General features: G+C 41.2%; 1 protein-coding gene across 4 annotated transcripts in view; it reads left to right on the top strand.

Moving 5' to 3' along the window:
* The first annotated feature begins 644 nt into the window (after nucleotides 1-644).
* Nucleotides 645-22,649, top strand: part of sash1a (SAM and SH3 domain containing 1a) — a 174,736-nt gene continuing 152,731 nt past the window's right edge. For all 4 annotated transcript variants that reach the window (XM_082506747.1, XM_082506746.1, XM_082506750.1 and 1 more), the window contains exon 1: nucleotides 645-2,212. In XM_082506747.1, coding sequence (XP_082362873.1) covers nucleotides 1,712-2,212 — 501 coding nt within the window. In that variant the 5' untranslated portion in view covers nucleotides 645-1,711. The remainder of the gene's footprint in view (nucleotides 2,213-22,649) is intronic.

Here is a 22,649-nt window from a genome sequence, read left to right as displayed (position 1 = left end):
GTATAGGGGGACAATAGAGCATTCTGAAGTAATTACACTGACAGCAACAGACATGTAAATCAGACGAGATGCTAACCCACTCAAGTCTGATTGGACTGGAAACATCTCCCCTTGCTTACATCTCTGACATTCTGACATGCATTTGGCAGATTTGTGATGCAGCTTCCCCAAAAACAATGCTTTTCTCACTCCTCCCTGACTCGTGTACTTGTTCTCTCGCACTGCCATATGTCATAATAGGCTGAGGCAAATCACTTCCAGCTTAGAGCAGATATAGTGATTGTATCAAAATGACCCCTAACAAGCTGTCAGCTCACATTTCATAAAGCATGCATCAGCACTGGGCAGCCTGGCATCCGTTTGGACAGTCCAGACAGGTCCTACTCAAGCCGTGTTATTTCTCTTAGTTGTCTGCCTCTCCGTGTTTCCCTGACAGTTTGACTTGTTGTCTCATACTAAATGATCGAGTGGTTTAGCAGTTTGATAGGGACTCAAGTGCAGTGTTGGACAGTCAGGAGATGTCTGCTCATTTCATCATGGACAAACAAGCCTCTCCCTCTCTCTTTATTTCTCTCTTTTCTGGTTATTAAGTCGGATCCTGCTGCTGAAATCTTCAGTTCCATAGTTACCACGTAGAGGGAGCCCGTGCGTGTTGAGAAACCAAAGCGTGGAAATGCTGAATGAGTGAGAGTGTGTGTATGAGAGAGAGAGGGAGAGAGAGAGGTGGACGAAATCAAATCGTAGGGGAGTAATAATGTCAAACAAACCAGCAGCAAGATAATCCATTCGGACTGTGCGCCAGGTTTAACAGACTCTCTTTTCGTTTTGGAGCAACTTCGGACAACTCGATGGGAACCTGATGACCCGCTGACTGCTCGGAGCTGCGCGACAAGTTGCTGTTGGGGGGGGTTTAAAAAGAAGGCTCACTATTTTTAAATGGGTACAGAGAAATTTCGGGGGGCGTGGACGTGAGAGGAGCAGAAGCAGCAGCAGAGCAGCATGTTGGCTCTTGGCTCCAGTTCCAGTGTGGTGATGTGCCGCCTGGAAGAAGAAGAAGTGGTCTGCGCGTAGACGGAGCGGTTGGACGCGGAGCCCTGTGATTGTCAGGCGTCGCCTGCGGACTTTCTGTCATTTTGAAGATCTTTTGGTATTATTTGGATTTCGCTTGCTGCCGTTTTGGCGACAGAAAAGGACTTAAGGGGAAGGAGCAAGAGCTGTTAAAGGCTGCCCCGCGTAAGGAATGAAATCTGGCCACGCTACTGCTTCAATGACAGTTTCTTTTTTAAATATATTTGTTTAATGGAAACGTAATTATTGGTTAAGTGGCTGCACATAGTAAGTCACCGTGGGCTGGTAAAATCGATGATCAAGTAACGTGGCTTGAAAGCTGCCCCCAAGTAATTCCCAAGGGTTCTTCATTTGTAGTCTAAATACTGACAGGTGTTTGTCATTCAGACCGTGTCAGAAAAAGTGTTTTATTCAGTCGTTTTTTTCAGGATTTCATCCACATCAGACTTGGTTATGGTAACCAGACCTTTGGAATGGCTCGTGCACAATTATTTTGATCCAGTTATTTGCGCCTCTCACGCTCAAAGGAAACACGCGTTATATTTGACCACCTTACAATGCGTTTGAAACGCGGAATGGGAAAGCAACGATCACTTTAGCGTCTTCTTGCTCTTGAGTTGTAGCCGATTTGGCAACAGGCAAAATGACAAGCAACGGACCTGTCATCGTCTACGAGTGGCTGAAGACCCTCCAGCTTTCCCAGTATGTCGAGTCCTTTGTGGATAATGGATATGACGACCTCGAGGTTTGCAAACAAATAGGAGACCCCGACCTGGATGCCATCGGCGTCTATATCCCTCATCACAGGCAGAGGATTCACGATGCTGTGCGGAGGCTGAAGGAGGAAGCCAAAGAGACAGCCAGTGGACTGTATTTCACCCTTGAACCCATGCCACCCGCGGCCGAAATTTATAGCGGGCACCTGGTGGAGTGCGAGTCTAAACTGCGGGGATCCAAGTCTTGGACCGAGCCCATCAGTGACCGGGTTGGGCGAAACGGCGGGTACATTGGGGCGCAGAGGAACCTGACCCTGGGCAACAGGAGGGAGCTGATGATTTACCCCAAGCTCAAGCTGAAGATCATGATCAGGGATAAACTCATCAGAGATGGCATCAACCTCGCCAAGCCGCCCTACTCTAATAAGGTAAGAGGAACCCCGGTGAACTCTGTGACCTCATCAAATCAGTTAATGAAAGCACAAGATATACAGGCAATTATGCAAACACATACTTTAAATTAACCCACTTAACAAGCAATTTAGTATGATGACCACTAAAATGTAAGCTTTTCCGTTTTTGCGCCTAAATAAGTCTTATTGAATTTTGCTTCACTGCCATTATCAGGTGAAAAATTACAGCAGATTTAAGAAACTGTTCACAACAAGAGTCAAAGAAATCAGCCAAAGCCGAAAGAGTAAAGCTTTTTAAACTAAACATGGAATAAATCCTTTCCGAAAGGGTTGTTTTGTAGTGTGCCTGAGATGCTTGTGGCAAGGAAGGTCTGTCACATGTTCACATCATCTATCATTCGGTTGAAAGATTGCCCTCTGTCAGCTAAAAGGTGTTTCTCATATTTCAGTGACGTGTTCAACGTCATCTAAAGAGCTGAGTCACAGGCAAATGTCAGTGTGATGCCTAAACATTTTCAGGACCATTGCACTTTGCAGAAGTGTGAGTACTTGCTGTCATTGTGAATGATGGGAGTGAAGTTGCTGCGGATCGATAAGAAGAGAGTAGAGCCTGAGGAGCTTTCACCCTGTCTGCGATTCCTTGTGGGGAGGAATTTACACCCTGATTATTAATCCACTCTGACCTCACCTGTCCCCCGACTTGCTTCGACATTCAGTGTGGGTGGATCAGCCAGACCCATGGGGCTCAGGCCTAGCTCTTTGCCTTGATGAATTGGCAGCGGGCTGTCGATTGCAGGTGCAGTAAATGAAGAGAGCCCAGCTGGGTAGGCTATTGCTGTCCGGTGAGGAGCCAGACTGAGAGGGCCTCTTGTTTTCACAGCACTGATAGTGACCTTTCTTCAGAAGTGTTTGAATCATATGCCTTACCAGCTGAGAGGCCTCCGCTGAATTACTGCTGTTTTCATAGAGCAGGGCTTTTTGAGAGGAGCCACTGAAAAGGAGCAGGTCATGTGATCTGTATTCTTTTTCTGTCTAAGGCTCTGAACAGCTAAGAACTGACCTGACACTGCACGGGCATCTTTAGAGGTCTGTTCCGTCGTAACATCAGGCTTGTTAACTTGTCAGCAGAACAGGCAAATCAGATGCTCGCTGCTGAACTATTACAACTGAATTATTTATCTTTGTGGTCGCCAGGGACTTCCACACTTGATTTAGCCACTTTTGAGCCTGTTGATTAAGTATTTTGAGATGTTGAGTGAGCCTGAAGAATTAAGGCAGAAACAAGTGCAATGAGTTTGCTCTGAAAATGTGTGGATTTGTAGTAAGTCTTCATGCTTCTAAGGGCCTCTGTATTTCTAAAAATCCTGGTCATGGCTTGCAAATTTATTTGAGGGTGTGTTCCCAATAACGTTTTTTATTATCTAGTTCCAGTCAGACTGAAAATAATCCTGAAGCTACAGAGTTGTGAAAATGTTGATGACTATTTCTGGCTTAACACATGCGTCTACCGTTTATTTTGTAGGATCTAAACTTTGGTATCATGCTCGGTATTCAGTATTTGCTCGCTCCCAAATTGGCTTTTTGAAATTGACAACAGTTTTGTATTTTGCATGCTTTGTAAGCTCATTTTGTCCGTTTAACCATTTTGGCTAACTGCGAATCCCACAGAGATTTGGGATTTGTGAGGGATTAACTGTCAGACTCGGCCTGAAACAAAGTGTCGATTCCAGAGGGTTAAACTATCTTTCCATTTGAAGGCTGTATTTATTTAGAGCCGGAGCTCTGGCATTGAAGCTTTTGAGGGGAATGGGCAGGTCAAGGTCTTTCTGCTTCCCTCACTCTTTCTGTGTGTGCGCGTGTCTATGTGCATATGTGTAGCCCTGCAGTTTCGAGTTGGCTCCAGCACAGTTCTTTTTTTCTTTTTTTTTTTTTCTTTTTTTTTTTCCCCTCCTCCACATTAGGAGTGAGAGGAGTGTGGGACATGGAGCTGTGACCAGCTGATAGAGTTTGACTGACTGAGCTGTGATTGGTCTGTAGATATCTCTCCTCGCCCTGCCCTTGAGATGAGATGTCATCCCCAGTGGAGACTGAGACCAGCGATACAGACATAGGGCAATTACAGGACACACAATGTCAATCTCAAGGGATGGTCATTGTGTAGCATAACCAAGATCTCCATCCACATTTAAACCGTCCTCGGATTTTCATGAACCATGGCCCGTGGGTACTTTGCAAGCAAAACCATAGGCGATATAGGCACCGAGATTCATAAATCCTCTCTAGTGTGTGCTGAATGTTTTCGTGGGAGACAACCCATTATCAAACAATTCACTGTAAGGGCTCTGCTGGGTGTAATAAATACCCGTGATCCTTATCAAGGCCGCGGAGACCTCTTGTCTGAGAGAGAGAATATTATTTCTTATGATGTAAACAAACACTTGTGCCGTCGGTTGCACATTTCTCGATTTCTCATCGGGGAACAAAGCAAGCGGCGAAGATGCTGCCGCCAGTTTTCTGGTTGTTGAATGCACAGCAGTTATGGAGTTAATGTTCATTGTTTTGGTTGAAAGATTGTGAGACGTTGATGGAATAATACAGATTATCATTTCTGATGATCTGACTTGTACGTGTTTAATTGCTGCTTTGTTTTGCTTCCAGTAAGGGGCGCAGCACATGTGGACAGGATACAGGCAGCTGACATGCTTACATCCATACAGCTGTAATACCAAAACGGGGGGAGGTGTGTGTGTGTGTGTGTGGGGGGGGGGTGCATTGATGTACAACTACAGTATTTGAGGACATTTGAAGATTTTGTTTACCTGTTCTTTTTCCTTTTTGCACAAGAAAAATAATTGCAGTAAGCAAATACAGTATTTACCTAAATTTCCCCCATTGTGTCCAGTTGCTCTATTTTCTAATCCAGTTCTTTTAACATAATTTCTTAAATTTCTCAACCATACTGGATATTTCGTGTTGAAGCGTATGGCGCCTTTTCAGCAAGAAAATTTTTCAATATTGATGTACCGGCCGCTCGGTGCCAAGTTATGAAGATGTGTTCTCATGCTGATCTCATCCAGAGGCTGCTGCTTTCAGCATCAGCAGACATAGTCAGTCATAATAGCGCCTCTTTGTTAGCGCTGTGTGTCAGGAGGAAGCAGAAGCTAAACACTGGGAGATTCTCCATTGTTTGTATGGAAGCTGATGGAGCCACATGTCCTTTCACTACTGGTCTGTTTTGCATTCCCAATTTCCGTCCATTGAAACAAACTGCGGAGGCAAGTGTCCAGCATTGTGCTGATGGGTGGATGATTTTAAAAAATACAAAAAAAACCTTGGTATCATTCAGAGAAAGATAGTTGTAAATAGATGGGCACATTGTTTTTGAATTCTGGTGAAGGCTTGGTGGGCGTTTTTTGGTCAGGAACGGGCTGTCAAGTTGTGGGGGAAAGTTAGCTCTGTCTGACCCCACAGAACAGCTGATCACATGTAGCGGGTGCCACAAGTGACAGGCCTGCAGCCTAACTGGCCTTATCAAATCAAATCAAATCACTTTTTATTGTCACATCACATGTGCAGGCACACTGGCACAGCACATGCGAGTGAAATTCTTGTGTGCGAGCCCCACAAGCAACAGAGATGTGCAAACACAACAACACAAACGAGCAAAATACAAGAATGGCCAACCTGAAACTAATAAATATATGTACAATATATAATAGTGTATGCATTTCTGGATGTGTATACTAAATATTTTCCTACGTGTGTGTGTGTGTGTGTGTGTGTGTGTGTGTGTGTGTATACACATTTTTACAAATTAAATAGTAATAAAATAAAATAATAATAATAATAATAAAATATATAAAATATACAGAGTTGAATATGTGCAAAACAAGTGGCATTTATATACAGTACTGCCTCTCTTAAGAATGTAAGAGAGGCAGCAGGCCATTAGAGGTGTGGGGTGGTGCTAAAGAAAAAAGAGAGATGGCCTTTAAGAGGAAGTTCATCTTACATGACAAACACTCACCTCACTTCCTGTTTCTGTACTCTTATCTCTGTTATTATCCCAACACTCTCACACAGCAGGAAATTTGAGTTCTGTTTAAGGTGACTGCCTGTTGGCCCGCTGTGGCCGTTGATGGCCCTCGGGCTTCACTGGAAAGCTGCCAAGATCTGGTGGGAAAAAAAAACTAAAACAATTTTAATGAATCATCAGCGCTGTCAGATCATATACATTTACCGGCCAACTGCCAAATGCGGTTAAGACACAGAATTTGGCTTGCATAAAGAAAAGGAAAAAAAAAAAACTGGCACAGATTTCCAGTTAAGCTCCCATGCTATGTAGCTGCTACTCTATCCCATAATGAAAAATATGTGCAAGGAAAACTATTAATTTGACATTTTTCCCAAATGAGGACCCTTTTCATCACACAAGTGAATGCTTTTGTAGTTTTTGTTTTTTTTCCCTGCGGAATACTTTCAATCTTTGTTCATCAGGCTAAGACAGGCTTTTTCCCGCAATGAAGGCGAAAGCCTCGGGTTTGTCTGTGTTCTGCTGAAAGCACTGTTTGCTCAGTTCTTATTAAAAGCTCCTTAAAGGCATAATCAACCAAGGACTCATAAAGGGGAAGTCATAAAGAAGTCAAGGACCCACTCTATTGTCCTGAGAGGACAGAGAAAGTTAATTAGCAGAGTGAGTTCCTCTTAACATTATATAGCGTGTCAGGGTTATATGATTGCTCACATTCCCAGCAGAGTGAAAAGGACTTATATGCACTCTTATAGTTGCTCCTTTTGTAAACAACTCATGTTTGGAGACCTCTATAAGAGTCTATGTAAAGCTTAAACTGAACGCATCACTTTCAGTTCCTCTTCAAATCAGTTTGATAAGCAGATTGATGGCCATCACACAGACCTTTTCACCTCACAGTGTGTGCCCTGCTGGATCAAAACACAAAGCTGTCATGTTGATCTCGTCTAGACGATAAAACAGGCTGCACACCTTGAGTCTTCTTCTGGATCTTGCAGTCGAGTAGTCTTCTTTTTTCCTCATCTTGTATTTTAGACGGCCTATTGATTCAAGCTCATGTGATCATCTTCCCATTTGTAAAAACTGCTGTGTGCAATAACTCATGAGAAATTTAGCACATCGTACGGTCTTGCTCTGCCATTCAGCCAAAAGCAATACCTGCAAAAGCAGTTCAGTCCAGTATTTTGAGAAACGTTATCACTGCAAAGAGATATCCGTTCGCTGGATGGGTTTCAACTTTTTGTACTGTGAGTCAGAGAGCTTCTGTCTGTCCCTCTGTCAGAAATGCTGAACCACCCATCTCCTGGGAGCATGAGCAAATGTGGGAAAGCAGAATTTACACTATATATGCAGCTGGCAGTCTCATTTTAGCAGGAAGGAGCGAGAAGAGCTTGTTCCTACTGTGCCGTTTCTCACATGATCAGCTAAATTTTAAGCCACTTTTTTCCCTCTCTCTCCAGCTACATGAACTTGATGTAAGCTTGAGACTTACAATTCAACAGAAACACACTGAACATTCTCCAATTAACAGGAGTCGTCATCAATGATAATCTCAACATTTAGACCTTCAGTTGGTGTTGAAGGATTGGATTTCTGTCCTCTGCTTTAAGGCCCTCCTCTTCAGTCTTCTGAGATGTGTTGTATTTAAGTAACATGTGGAGATGTGCAGTATATATGTATCACTTAAAGTTATGCGGTCATGGTAACAGCTTTAAATAAAGCAGGCCTCACTGCCATCAGGGCCATTTCATTTTCCACAGTGTGCTGGGGAACGGGTCCTGATGACACACATTCATGACAGATGCATTATCGGAGCTATTCTGGTCCAAGGTTCAGCTTCCCAACAGCATGTCCAGATGACATGCATACTATGTTACCTGCATCGGGAAAAGATTGCCAGCTGCATTATAAATACTAAAGTATGTTTGGCTTCTTTTTAGACTCCACTTTCTACCTTTTAGTTTGCACGTTTGCAAACTTACTGATTTCGTATACTTAATTTTTGCTTTTAGTGTCAATAAAAGTCTTACTGCTTGAGTCTAATGGGAGTGTTAAAACTGCATTTTTAGCTGTACTGCAGAAACCTCATTAATAGTGACTGTTTAAGCCAGGTGGGAGAAAGAGACTTTATTTACATGCAAAGTTTGACTTGGGGATTAAAAGAAAATGTCTTAGCACTTTTGGATCCAAGCCTTTAAAGCTTCCATATAATTTATGGTTTTGTGCACATAAGGCAGATTCATTGTCAGCCACAGCAAACAGAAACTACATGCTCGGTTACTACTGTAACACATTTCTTCTCCACGTCTTTCTCGGTGCTGTGCAAATGCAAAATGCACTAACAGCTTCTTGCTTGCATCCAAAACGTGTGCAGAAGCATAAAGGAAATCCTAACGTAAGAGCACCCTGTTGTGTTTGCAGTATATGTGCACAATAAATGACCCCGTAGTCCTGACAATGAAGATATCAAGGCCCCCCCCCCAATCTCCCCAACAGGATGGCAAGACAAGAGAGATGACAAGAGAGCAGGCCGGAGCATCTGTCTGTGTCAGGATCCAGATTGCACTCGCTTGCAAATCAACATGAGCGCACATGTTTTCTATCCCTCTACATCTCTATTTTCCACACACTCATTACTACAATCAAAGTGGTTGCCTCACAAGGGCTGAATTTTCTTATAAAAAGTGACAAATTTTACTAGAAATGCACAACCACACTGTTGGATATTAAGTGCAATCTAGGGCTGTCACTCATCTCAAGTACTGATTTTTACTGTAATGTCCTAGGTGGTCGTGTGTGACCTATAGTCCTTGGAAAAAGAGCTAATTATCCAGGACTCCCACACAACTACGAACCAGAAGATCACATACTAAAAGAGCTGTGTTAAAAAGTTACTATGGAGACTAACAGAATGATATTTAAACATTAAACCAGATGTTTCATCCTGTAATCTCTGTAATACATTGCCAGGAATGGCAGGTTTAAATGGCAAACACAGAGGTTGGGATTATCACAGTAATGCAATAATTCTATCTGCAAAACGAGCGCTCCATATATTTAAATGTTGCTCAAGCTTTTGGTTAAGCTGCTTTCTCGTAACACTGGTGTTTCTGAAAGTTAAAATTCATAAAGCTGAAGGGGGGCAGTTCAGCAATGAATAAGCTACAGTTTGGTAAATCTGTATTTTATCAACTGGTTCCTAGAAGTTAAATCTAATGGAGAATTATGATAGGAGTCCCAGTAATGACTATTTTTAAAGTTTGCCACTGCAGTAGCTTGCTTTGCCCAATCAGCAGTCCGTAATCCAAACATCACATTTAAAATTCCAAAAAGCTGCAAATCCTTTCTTTAGAGAAACTGAACATAGAAAAATGGATTTTAGATAAATGGATAACTGCCAGCTAATGATTCATATCACATGTGCTTATTATTTTCAGTTCATGGCTTAGTCATTTTCATCAAATAGTGAATCCCGACCTCTTTCAGCAGTGATTTCAGATGTTGACTGTTTCAGTTTTAGAAAGGAGTTAAATCAATCTGTTGATAAAACTGTCAGTTTTTAATCAATTTATTTGCATTTTTTTTTTTTTTTTTTTAAATTGGCTCATCAAATTCAAATAGCAGTTTTCAACTAACCTTTATCAGTGCTGATAATCTGGATGGGTGTGCATATGAGCTGCAACAGTGGGGGGGAAAAAAAGAGACTTGGACATGAAATTTCTTTTCATGAGCCCTGCTCTGCTCCTTTAGAACATGTGACATAGGGCAACACGACTACAATGTTCTAACTGGATAAAATAATCCTCTTTCCTATGAAGAAGAAGCTGTTAAGGATGAACAATGACTGTATTCCTTGCTAAGCACGTGGCTCAGACGTGCATCATAAATCAGAATGATGAAGGTTGAGAAATGTGGTATCTTACTAATGTTAACTGCATCTTAGTGGGTGGATTTCCTTAAGCAGGGTGCAGTTTTGGGTGGGTTAAAGCCCTACTACCTGCAACAGAGCTTAATTGTTTCACATGTAACTACAGCTTGGCTCATGTCAGCCCATATTATCTTGGACTGTGTTTAAAGGATGTAATGCAGGGGTGTAGAGAGACAAGTAAGGCATGATAGCAGTGACTGTGAGTGTTAGAGAGACAGACAGGAGTGTGTATAATTACCTTGTCTGAAGCTGCTGCCAGCTAGGTGTATGGAACGCAGCGCAACCAACCCTCAGTCACCCTCCCCTCACCCCTCTACCTCTAATTGGTCCATTTCCAAGGCATGAGGGCAGGGCTGTGCTGAAAGCTTTGATCACGGAGACCACACCAGTGTAGATACGTCCCTACCTGAGTGCTTTTGTAGTGGCTGTGCCTGGCAGGGGATTAAGCCATTCTGAACCCACTGAGTGTCTGTCTGCCTGTCTTGCTCTGGCTTCCCTGCGGCTTTACATACCTGAATCTGAACTCTAATTACCTGGCATTTTACTACATTCCTCAAATACACCCACGCAAGGACACTCAAATGCGTACTGTGTATTGTAGCTCTTGTTTTAACACCCCCCAAAAAAAAAAAAAAATATTTCATAGGTACACTCTAGTCTTGTGTGCTTTGCTGCTTTTGATATTGAAAGCACTTGTGGCTTTTACAGCACATTCTGAAACGAATGAGTCTGGCTTTTGTGTAATTGTTCTTTTTCTTTGCCTATATAAACAGAGCTCAGTTTCCGAGAAATTGTCCTATGCATGTGTTGTTTCTTACAGGAGACTAAACAACAAAGCATTCTGATGTGTAGCAAACTAACATATACAATTAATATGCCATTAATTAGTGCATGAAGCAACATTTTCTTTGCTGTTTAATTAATTTTCATTGAGCGAAGGTTAAGCTGACTCTAGCAGTTCTGCCCAAATGGGATGCTGCCAACTAGTCAAACTCATTAGTACGTCAATCCAGACATGCTCGGTAAGGAAGAGTTCATCACACTAATTGTTGGTTTTTGACCTCCGTGTGCGTTAGAGTTAATAGTTCTATTCATTAAGTGTCAATCACTTGCATGGAAAGAAGACATTCCACTGTAGCGTCTTACAGGCAGTTTACACTCACCATTGTTGTCCTTGTGCACGTTGCACATGCCAGAAGTTACGTCATCACTGTTGGCGCATGGTGCTGTTTCAGCTTGTTGCACACTTTTCAGCTTTTGTATTCTGCAGCAAGACTGGAGGCACGAGTCTGCCATTAGGTCAGTTTGTATAAGGAGTACAGGGGTTTTTGGATTGCAAAAAGAGACTGATAGAACAGTCGTGGTCAGACGTCATCCATTGGTTTCTGATGTTTCGTTCTGGAGCCTCAGCATTTTCACTGTCACCATCTTGGTTTAGAAAAATAAAACCAAAACTGTAACAAGGAGGGGCAGGTCTGACTGTAAAACTTGGTGGTTTCAGAAATGAGGATTGCTCATTGGCTAACAACTTCTGACTGGCAAGTCATTAGCCAATGAGCAAGGTTTACAAGCTATAATTCAATAGACTCAAAAATGAGTGCCTGAGTGCATCGCCAGAAAAGTGTTTAGAGGTCCAGTCAGAAAAGAAGTTTCTCAGACTTCAAAAGGATCTGAAGTTTTTTGGCACTTGGTGGCCTTCTGTCACAGGGCGAGAGGCGGGGTACGACCTGGACAGGTCGCCAGTCTATCGCAGGGCTAACACAGAGACAGACAATGATTCGCACTTTACATGCTTTGCAAGATGTTGCATTTTAAGTTTCTGCAAATAGAAATGTGCAGATTCAATCCTGTCATTTTAATCTTGCACCAAAAGAGGGTTAACTCTACACGTAGGTATTTATTGTGCGTGAAAAGTATTTTTGTGAAATGGCTTAACATTCTGGTTTTTCCTTAACCTTAGAGTAAATCATGTTCCCAAGGAATATTTTTCTCTCATTTTGATGCTGCTGATGATGCCTTTTTGCCTGACGTGCACTCTAATGGGAGCTTCATGTGCTGTGGGTCAACAGCATAACCACAGTTTTCTTGTTAGCAGCTCTTTTAAAGAAGGCTTTGCCAAACCAACCACTGTTTACTTTAATAGCCCTTCAGAATTCTTTCCAAAAAAGAAACATGCCTCAGTGTTCACCGATCCTGCTGTATTTTAGGTGAGTTAATGGGGTTGACATTCAGAGGTTGGTCCCATCATCTGAAGAGCTAAGAACATTCTAACCTCAGCTTAACTCTGTAAAAGGTAAACGTGGTCTTAAGTCTTCTATGAACAAAGTTAGGAGAAAACTTGCCTTAACTTGATTTAGCTTCATTTTTAAATGCATCCATCTGAAACCATGTCTTTATTGCAGCTGACCTGATGTGGCTGCTACTGAAAGGCAAAAGCTTGTGTAACCAGTCAGCTTTCTGATAGTCAGCTTTGTTTTAAAGAGGATTAGACTCGTTTTTTTTCCCAACACGGAGGACTTTGAAGAAATATTACAACACAGAAGCTTGTGGAGAGCATTTGAATAATGGAGTTTTATAGCAAGAAAAGTACAGACTAATGAGAAGGAGAGCCAAAGACGGGATGGATATGAATATTTCCAGATTCCTCTCACGACACTGACCCCTGTGTGGTAACAGCAGACTGATAATGTGCCCCGAACGGGCAGCAATCACAGCGGCATGAGAAACGGTCATCAATCTGGTATCTTACCTCTTTGCTGTGAATCAGTGCTGATGTCATACACAAAAGCCAAACAATAAACAGGCCAACTGACAAGTCCTCATCCAAACCTAAGTGCTGGGGTCATGCATCGCACGTTTTCTCTGCTCCGCCAAACATCCTCACCCAGTTTCACTTCATTCTCACTTTCTTTCAGACAGTGCAGACAGGCTGAAATACAAATAGACAGACTGGCAGATCTGTCAAACCAAAAGAGAGGAAGAGATAAAGACAGACAGTTGGTCTGACAGGCGGACAAACCGGCACTTTTAGACCGACAGAAAAACTGGAATATACAGAGAGACAAGCTTGATTGACAGGGAGCTAAAATATGTGACGGGCATCTTGAGTCATTAAGAGTATTCTCTCATTTGAGACTTTTTAATGGAACCCCACTGCTCTCCTACCCATGCATATAACAAATTATATTTACAAGAAACTGTATTCATCAGCATTTGCAGCTTTGAGTATGAGGCAGTTACACTGATTTCATACAAGAATGAGTGCTGAAGTTAGAATTTATGGTGAATGAGGGAAGTGTTTATCTATCAGAGAACAAAGTTATTAGTGTGGAAACGGCATGTTTTACATAATTTTGTCACCTGATTTTAAAAAAAAAAAAAACATTTTCAGATGGGGAAATGTAGCACCGTTAACCCCCCCCCACCCCCACCCCCTTTGGGACCATACACCTACTCTCCCTCAGATTTTCATATGGTAGTAATTGTGAGCCTGTAGGAAATGTATGCTTTGGATTACATCGCAGCATGGGAACATTTTGTTTTGATCGGTTCTCAGGCGAACGGTATTGTGATGTCAGTGTTATGGTCACTTAGCTTTGTCCGCGGCCTAGAGAAGAAACTGCCCCCCCCCCCCCCCCCCCCCCCCCACTTATGAGAACACACTGCCAGTTCAGAACAATGGACTTCAAGATTGGGGTTTATTCTCCCAGCAGCCTCTGCATCTCTAATCCCTGTCCACTCCATTTATGAGACTGCTAAATGCGAGTCCACCCACCTACCCCTCAAGTGCTCCTGACCCTCCCTCCCCTAAAACGAGCGATGCCACAACTTCACCTGGTTTTGGTAAAACTTAGGAACAAAACCTGCAGGAATTTTAAGTGTCAGCTACTTACTAGGAACTTCTGTCCTTCAGATCTTTATGTGAAACAGGTACATTATAAGATTAGATTACATTGCTAATACTTCCCAGAACATGACAAAAAGCCTTTACTGATTCCAGTGGCAGTCACTCTTTGGCTTGTTTGGAAGGAAGACTACAATGCTGCACTGGAAGTTTAGGGTAGGGATTATGTGTGGAGGCTGCCTTCATTGTCATGCAGGAATCCCACAGCCTAAGTTTATATCAATTGTTATGTAAAGCGGCCATTGAAATTGTATAATCTGCTTTCAATCGAGTTTCTGATTTGGACATTATGTTGAAATGATACAGAGAAAAGTTAAAGGAAGACATGTGAAAGTATGTTACCATTTTCCCCCATCCTTTGAGTACAATGCACTTGCACACAAACTACCCCTTCCTTTCTTTTCCATCATCAGATGTATACTTCTGTAGAAGAAGCCATTCTTGTCCCGCCCCCACAACAGATAAATGCAGGGCAGTCTTAAACATGTTTGTCTAGAAATCAAAGCCACTTTTTACTTCCATGATCATTACCCTGCAAAATCACAACAGAGTGCACAAAGATCAAGCATTCTTGTTGATTACGACGAGGCGTCTCCTGTAATTCTAATCAGGATATTGATGATGAGCCCTCTTCACTTAGGAGGCTTGAAGAGGGTTTTGTCTTGAAATGGCATTATGTCTTCAGAGGCTCAGACTCGGATGCATTCTGCACACTGCAGTCACGCTAGCAATGTTTTTATACCTCAAGGGAGAACATTTAAAAACTGTTCTGTACTGATTTTAGTAACTTTACTAGAAATTCTGATTGATTTTTGTTGTCTTTTTCTTGATTAAGTTCCGTAATGACTACTTCTGTAGACAGAATAATAGTAATTAATATTCAATTCAATTCCATTTTAGTTAAATAGCACCAATTCACACCAATTTCTCATCTCTAGGTGCTTTTATATTGTAAGGTAAAGATCTTACAACATCATAAAGAAACCTCAACACAATCCCCTCTGAACAAACCTCCTGCAAAACCAGGCACAGGGAGGGGCAGCCAGCAGAGAGAACTGGAGTTTAATAATTGGTAATGATTAAATACAGTACAAGTCTAAACAGAGTGAAAAGACACTGTATATTAAGAAAAGGAAATATAGTAATGTCATATATGAAATACTGATAATTTGTATAATTGCATTTCATGTTTTCCTAATGCAAAATTTTTTCATTAGGAAACAAACACTGCAGTTAGAAATTGGCACATAAGACTAATGGCTATTTCGATGCTCTGGCTTTTTATGACTGTCTCTGTTAGACATTTAAAACACTGCTGACCCAGTTTTAGTCTGAGAACTCCTGGTTTGTATTTCAGTCCGGATGGGCAAAAGCAGAGTCTTTGGAAACGGAGAAAAAGAGACACCTTATTTCAGACACAGACTCCCACATTCACCTCCTGACTGGGCCTCTTAGGTCACCGTGTGCTGTTGCCTTATTCATCATGCCCTTATCACATGGCCCTTTTTCGGGAATTAAACAAAGACATCAGTACCAGTGGTTAATTCAACATGGATAATGAATTTTCTGACCTTGCTGTCAATGCTGCACACTTTAATTTATGCATCTACTGTCTACACTGACAGGTTCTTATTACCAGTGATGTGACAATTCCCATATCAGGTGTACATACTGTATGCACTATATGGACAAAAGTACTGGGCCACCTACATGCTACACCTACAGGAGCTGCTCTACCATGGCGACACGTGCCATGAAGCTCCCAGCGCACAGTTTTCGTGCAGATGTTAATGCCAGTGGAGGTTTTTAACTGACTGTTGGTGACTTTTACGCACTCAGCAAGCCCATTCTGTAACTTTAAACCATCTACCATTTCATAGCAAGGTTGCTGTGGTTAAAGAGATTAATAATAACTAATGATTAAATGCACAGTTGTGTATGAACAAATAGTGAGTGAAAAAGGTGACTGAAGAAGAACACTAAGTGCATCGTGTTCCCACGATGCATCATTCCTGAGGTGGGAGTCGGGGCTGGATCAGGTGACCCTAACTATGATATCAAAAAGGAAACCTAATCTTAAAAGTAGAGGGGTGTTTTTCTCCCGAATCCAAACTGGAAGCTGGTTCTGCAGAATGGTGTATATGCATTTTTAGCCATGTTTGTAATATGGATGATTTCTAAAACGGTGCTAAAATACTCATCTCATCTTTCTCAAATGAAAACATGTTATTATGGACATAACCTCTTGAGAGTGAATCAGGATCCAAGACCAGTTGAGACCGGAAGATTATGGAGCCATCCACAAAGTCATAGACAATGAACAGCTCATTAATGGAATCGGAGGCTCCGCAAGACATTTTACATGAGCTATCAAGCCATCAAATGAGCCATCAGCCTCTACAATAAAAAGAACCACAAGCTTTCTTTTCAGGTTAACACAACACAACACAACGTTAAAGAGGAAATGGCATCAGAGTACCACCAAAGTAGCTGCAATAGCGACTGCCTACTTTGGTTTATTATTACCACTCATTAAAAGATGGTAACTGGAAGCACTCGGTAGGCACAAAGCGCAAGCTATTAGACGAGACGCAAAATAATCACTCAAGATAACCTCGCAGTATGTGTTAAATTTGGGTTGGTATGAGGGCTGGGCAATATGACCTCAGCATCACATTAACTGAACATTTTACATCAATTACGACTAATGAACGATTGTCATTATTATTTGGGTTCTTGCCTTCATAGTTCACTGACGAGGTCTGAAAGAGGTTTGTACTTTTAATATTCTGGCGTCATTCTAGGTAATGCGATTGTGCTCCAAGTGTTGAAACAGAATGGTTGGTTGTATTACCTTTGGTTGCTGAAACTGTTTTTCTTCAGTTTTTACATGTGACTTCCTTTTTAGTTAATGTCCTCTTTACAAAATGTGTGCAAATGATGGACATGGATGGGGCAGTCACGTTACAACTCAAGCAGTAGTACGTTTTTAAGGGGACAGTACATGAACACGTACTGGGAGAGAAGTATTACCAGAGTGAAAAACCACAAAAAAGTAACAACATGGTAAGACTCTGTGGACTTAAAGGTTCTGAATGTCAGTTTTGGAAATTGGCTTAGTTCTTGTTAATATGTACAATATAATCAGTTCATGTAGAGCTTTAGATTCAGATTACATAGTTTGTATAAAGGCTTTATGTCTTTGTATTTAAAAATAACTTAATAAAAGGTTCATTTTCTGCAGTTTACTCTCCTTTATTGCTGCAATTTTCCCTAAATCTTAAATTCATTACTTCCATTCAACCAAAAGATCATTCTAAATAACGAATTAGAAAACATTTTTGAAAAAAAAAAAAGTATTTTTACTTATTAGTGTTCCCCTCAAATATTCAGCAGCCTTCTTTTTCCAGCTTCACAAATACACAAGGTCGCCCCGATTTTTGTCAGCCCCTCCAATCAGAGGAAGCAGCATTTTTCTTTCTTTCTTTCTTTTTTTTGATCTAGCTGTAATGGCTGTCTCATCCCTTCCGTGTCATGCCTGCTGTGAAACCGATCTTTGCCATAGATACACATCATTGTGAGTGCTGCATGAGAAACTAGACATGCATCTCAGCACGGGTTAGAATCTCCCTCGTCCGCAGGGGTCTCTGAAATCAACTACTCGATATCTACGAGGCTCTGGGGTTGTCAGAGTCTGATGAGACTAATTTGGCTTGATGTTTATTTTCTCTCTGGGAGTTTGCCGGTGTGCTACAGACTGAATCGGGAGATGAATAGAAACATGTGAACTGATATCACTGCCTCTGCTAGCTGTGAGAGGGTAACACTTCACAATCTGTGGGGGGGGGGCAACAAAATGCATATTTAGTTACATTTTTTAAAAATTGATCATTTTTCTAAATATGCAGTCTGCACAGATTCACTTTTTTGGGTCACCTTAATAGTAAAAATCGTGTTCTATATCTAGCATTTTTGTACCTATATAGTTCAGTGGCTGAGTAAAAACCATCTGAGCCAAGGACACTTCCAATGGAGTCAGCACTCTGAGTCTCCAGAGATGAGATGGAAAACTGCAGTGGATGTAAAACACAAGCAGAAGTGACAATGCTCTTTTTTTCGTGGAAGCCATGTGCTGAAGCTGTGTGTGTCTGTGCACACGCGTGCATATACAAGCGTGCATGTACAAGCACATACTCAAATGGCTCAGTTTGATTACTGCCAACCAGGATCCTTTTCCCTCGTGCACTTACACAGATGGCTGCACTGTGAACTACATTAACACTGCAATGCACCTGAACTCCACTATAGAGCATCAAAATATTGTATGCGTTTAAAGCCTCTTCATATTTGGCTGTCCCCTGTGACAACATCTCCTCTGGGTATCTCCTGTTTCTAAAAGTGAGCATGAAGCCTGCACAGCAAATCCAGCATGTCCAAATTAACACTGTCAGATTTGATTTCAACACTATTAAAGTGTCTATATGGGTCCACACCAGAGAGTGTTAATTTAACTCTTTTTGGAGAGTTGGTACGTTAACTCTGATTTAGTGTTAAACACCAAATCTGTCTGGAGTTGATAATTTAACACTTGGTGTTAAGAGTTTATATATTAACTCTCAAAGAGTATTTTAGTTTAACTACGTAAGAGTTATCTTCTAATTCATTCTAAAAAGTGGGAATTTTACTGTTCTGAACTTCTAGAAATTTCTTTTGGAAATAAACATTTGCTAAAAAGATGCAATGGTTTTTGAAAAACATTTATTCTGAACTGTGCACCACAATTTCAAAACATTTTCTGAAAGATGTAACAGTATACATGTTCTCACTTTCATTAGAATTTTGTTTATCAAAAGGTCTGACATGGTAAATGCAAATAACAGCATTCTCATCACTTATTTCTTCAATACAATATGCATGTCCTTCATTCATCCCTTTGTGGAACTTCAACGCACTTCTGCTCTCCCCCATATTCCATCTTCACAAGCATATCCTGTGTGGAGATCGAATAAAAATTAGTTGACACTAATTAACGGCACAAATAATCCAGTAAACAATTGCAGCACAGTAAAAAAAAAAAAGGAATCCTCTTTGAGCCATTACTTGTGTAAAGTATTTTCCCAAAAGACAAGGACACAGGCAACAGGTAATACTGAACTAAATGTAAAACCTCAACCTTTTTCATTTTTACCTAAACCGTGTGCACAAAACTCTGGAGGGATCTAAATGCTAACGTAGAATCCAGTCAGGACGTCTGCTACTGCTGTTTGCTCGTTTTTTTTTAAATTTTTTATGGGCGATCGTTTTCAGGCTTCAAGTAGCACCATTATACCAACATTTCACATTCTAGACATTGTTTTAGGTGTATTTGACCAAAAGTTTGACTGAAAATTGACATGCAAGCTTTTTTCAAGGCTGTGGTATTTGCCCGCAAACAATACCTTTCAGCTAGCTAAAACAGAATATTATGCTATCAGCGAGCAACATGGCTAATGCCTTTCACACAGCTTTGTCTCAACTCCAAAGAGCCACAGAAGTAAAAGCTCATAATAATAATTGAAACAATCTTTGAAAAAATGACTTACCAAGCATGGCAAACAACTCAAATATGTAGAGCAAAATGTTCTGAAACGGCTTCACTTCAGCTTCGATTGGAGCCGTGCTGGGGGCGGAGTCTGTGAATTTACTCTGTTGGTGTCATAGCCCCTGTAGGAGTTCAGAGTTAAGAGGTCAAGAGTTAATGTTTCCATTGTAACACCTCCAGATTTGACATAGAAACACTCATTTTTAACACTCGATTTTAACTACTATCATTTTACACCTCAGAGTTACATTAAAAAAATGTGACTCTGCTTAGAGTAAAATTAACTCTACTTTTGCAAGGAGACTATTAACACCAAAAAATTTAACACTTTTGAATTTGCTGTGTGGGTTATTTATGTTGACAGTCCCCACAGCCATGAGTGAAACCCCCCATTGAACCCCATTCACAGCCAGCTCATTTTGCGATGTCAAGTCTGCCATCTTTCCTCTTTTCCAAGTATTTTTTTCCAACTCTAATAGGTTACCAAGGCAACATTTAGGAACACCGCTGAGGGTTTTTGGTGCTATGTTCTCCTGTGATCGCGTGGACAATAAGCCCAGTGACAGGCGTTGCTGATATGCCTGCTACAGTAATCATAATGACCGAGATCAGGGCTTGCTACCCAGTTAGAGCTGTCAGGGTGTCATTTATTGACAGGAAGTAGGGGATTTAAGCCTGTGCTGTAATTCCCTCAACTGCTTCATTTGATTTTCATTTAGCATATCACTCCTCAGGGGTGCAAGCCAAAGCTAAAGAAGTAGGTCACTATGTGTTGAAAACTGAGTGACTGTGTGAGTATATGTGGAAGCACTGTGGCAAGCTCCTGCCCTTAAACCCCATTCTGCTAAATATCAACTCCTTGGAAGAATGCATTACTATAGATGAAGATCCTTGGCCATTCAATCCTAAAGCGTTGGACTGAGGCATGTCCTGTAGGAATAGCCTGAGTCAGCCAATCGTGGCATGCCTGCGGGCTCTCAGCTGCTAATGCGCTCCTAACTGCATGTCACGTATCCCCCTACTGAAGGTCAGAGGTTTAGTGGAATCATTCATCTGGTCTTCACAAAGGCGGAAAAGGCACTGGCAAAGAGGGAAATGTGGCTTGTGCAGGGTGACAAGTGCCGCTCAGGGGCCTGGAACATGCCAACCCCCTATTTTCCACACAAGCAGGAGGTTATTATTAATATTCCGCTTATCTAGAGAGAGGAAAAGGGTGGGTGGAAAGAAGGGCTTTTCTTTTTCTTTTTCTTTTTTTCCCACATTTCAGATCATACTTTGATTTTTTTTTTTTTTTACTTATTTATTTATTCGTATGTATATTTTTGGGATGGGGGCAAAATTTTTTGGTCTGATCCCTTGATCAGGATTGAGTCACAAATGCTAAATGAATTCCATATTGTGGTGGTATTCCAGCTTTTACCAGAGTGGCTTGTTTGAGCAGTATTGGAATACTGAAATTCTCCAATAAGATTCGATGGGAATTTGCATGTGCAAATTTAAAAAAAAAAAAAAGAAAAAAAGATCCAAAATGTATTCCATTTATTCCCATATGGCATGTTTTAATGCTATGAAATACTTCTGATTAGCATAAAAAGTTACACCACGACTCATTAGTCAAGAAACAGAAACTGCATTAAAAATTTTGACATATTTTTATGTCCTTGAAGAAGGATGTGCTATCTAAGTGACCGTTCAGTTTTTGCTTTCCTTTTTTCTTTTGGGTGCAAAATATGATTGAAACATATTCTCACATAGCTCGAGTAGTCTCTTTTTAATATTTTCATGTGCCTGCATGATCAGTGCTCCCATTCTGGCTTGAGTTAAGGCATAAGACTCCACTACCTCCTTTTAGCTCCACTCTGTAAATAAGAAAAACACCCACAGGCACATCATGACTTTGGTTTGAGCTGCCAAAAGCATTGTGGGTCAAGCACAAAGAAACCATGTACAACATTTAAAAAGTCAACTAGCACCGCGAATATGACCAGCTAAGTTACAAAACACAGTGCTCGATTCATTTGTAAATGTACGGATGTAGATTCATCTCAAGAGATGTTGGTTTGCAGCCGGAACATTAGTTATGCAAGTCTTTGCTTTTTGTGTTTGTGCTTTGTTTATTTCTTACACTTTTACCACGAGTTGCTTCCTCATTCTAAGTTCAGAAAGGTTACATAGGAACAGAGCGGCTTCATCTATTGTGTGTATGTCTTCTCCATGTCTGTCGTGTCTGCCTGTCTCCCCTTTTTGTCTCAGAGGAAAACTCGCTGACAGAGGCTCTTTGTTAATGGAGGGGAGAGCGAGATGAGAATAGGTCATTCAGGCAGATTAGTGCTCGCTGAAATCCTATAGGAGGGGTCATCCACACAGTACTGCTGGAATCCACTTGTGACCTCATTCGTGAACCTATTCAAAATCCTGGCCACATCCACTTATGTCTGACACTGTTTTGTAAACAAATACTGAGCATGCTATTTTTTTTTTCCATGTATGTCATTTTTATGCGGTTCTGGTACTGGAGCGTTGGGCAAACCTGTCTGGAAGCCGACTTTTTTTTTTCTTTCTTTCTTTAAATGTTTCACTCTTCTGTGATCTTCACTTTAAGGCGTTTCGGGTGAGCCGGGCACATTTTTCAGCATCAATGCTCAGTGTTGTCAAGTTCTTCAGACTGCCGAGGCCGACAGAAGGATTTTGTCTGGTAATGTTATTTGCCTTTAAATAAGGGTAAGAATGCGAAATGACTAGTGCTACTGTTATGAGCATTTGAGAAAAATCCCTATAGTCTATATCCACAAAAAAGATTCCTCATTTTCAGAACTTCTATTGGATTTCTTACAGCTATTACAACTTGTTAGTAAATAGAAAAAAACGTATTGCTTGATTAAACTAATAGAATTAATTGGCAAATTTTCCTGTGCAAATGCAATCAACCTGCATCGACCCATTTAATATGCGTTCATTTATAAGGAAAATATGATTTTTATGAGAGTACAAAGCTAACCTTCACAGCTG

Source organism: Aulonocara stuartgranti (genome assembly GCF_965226115.1).
Source record: "Aulonocara stuartgranti genome assembly, chromosome: 15".
NCBI classification, from domain to species: domain Eukaryota; kingdom Metazoa; phylum Chordata; class Actinopteri; order Cichliformes; family Cichlidae; genus Aulonocara; species Aulonocara stuartgranti.
Note: the sequence above shows the minus strand (reverse complement) of the source record. Positions and strands in the feature narration are given on the sequence as shown.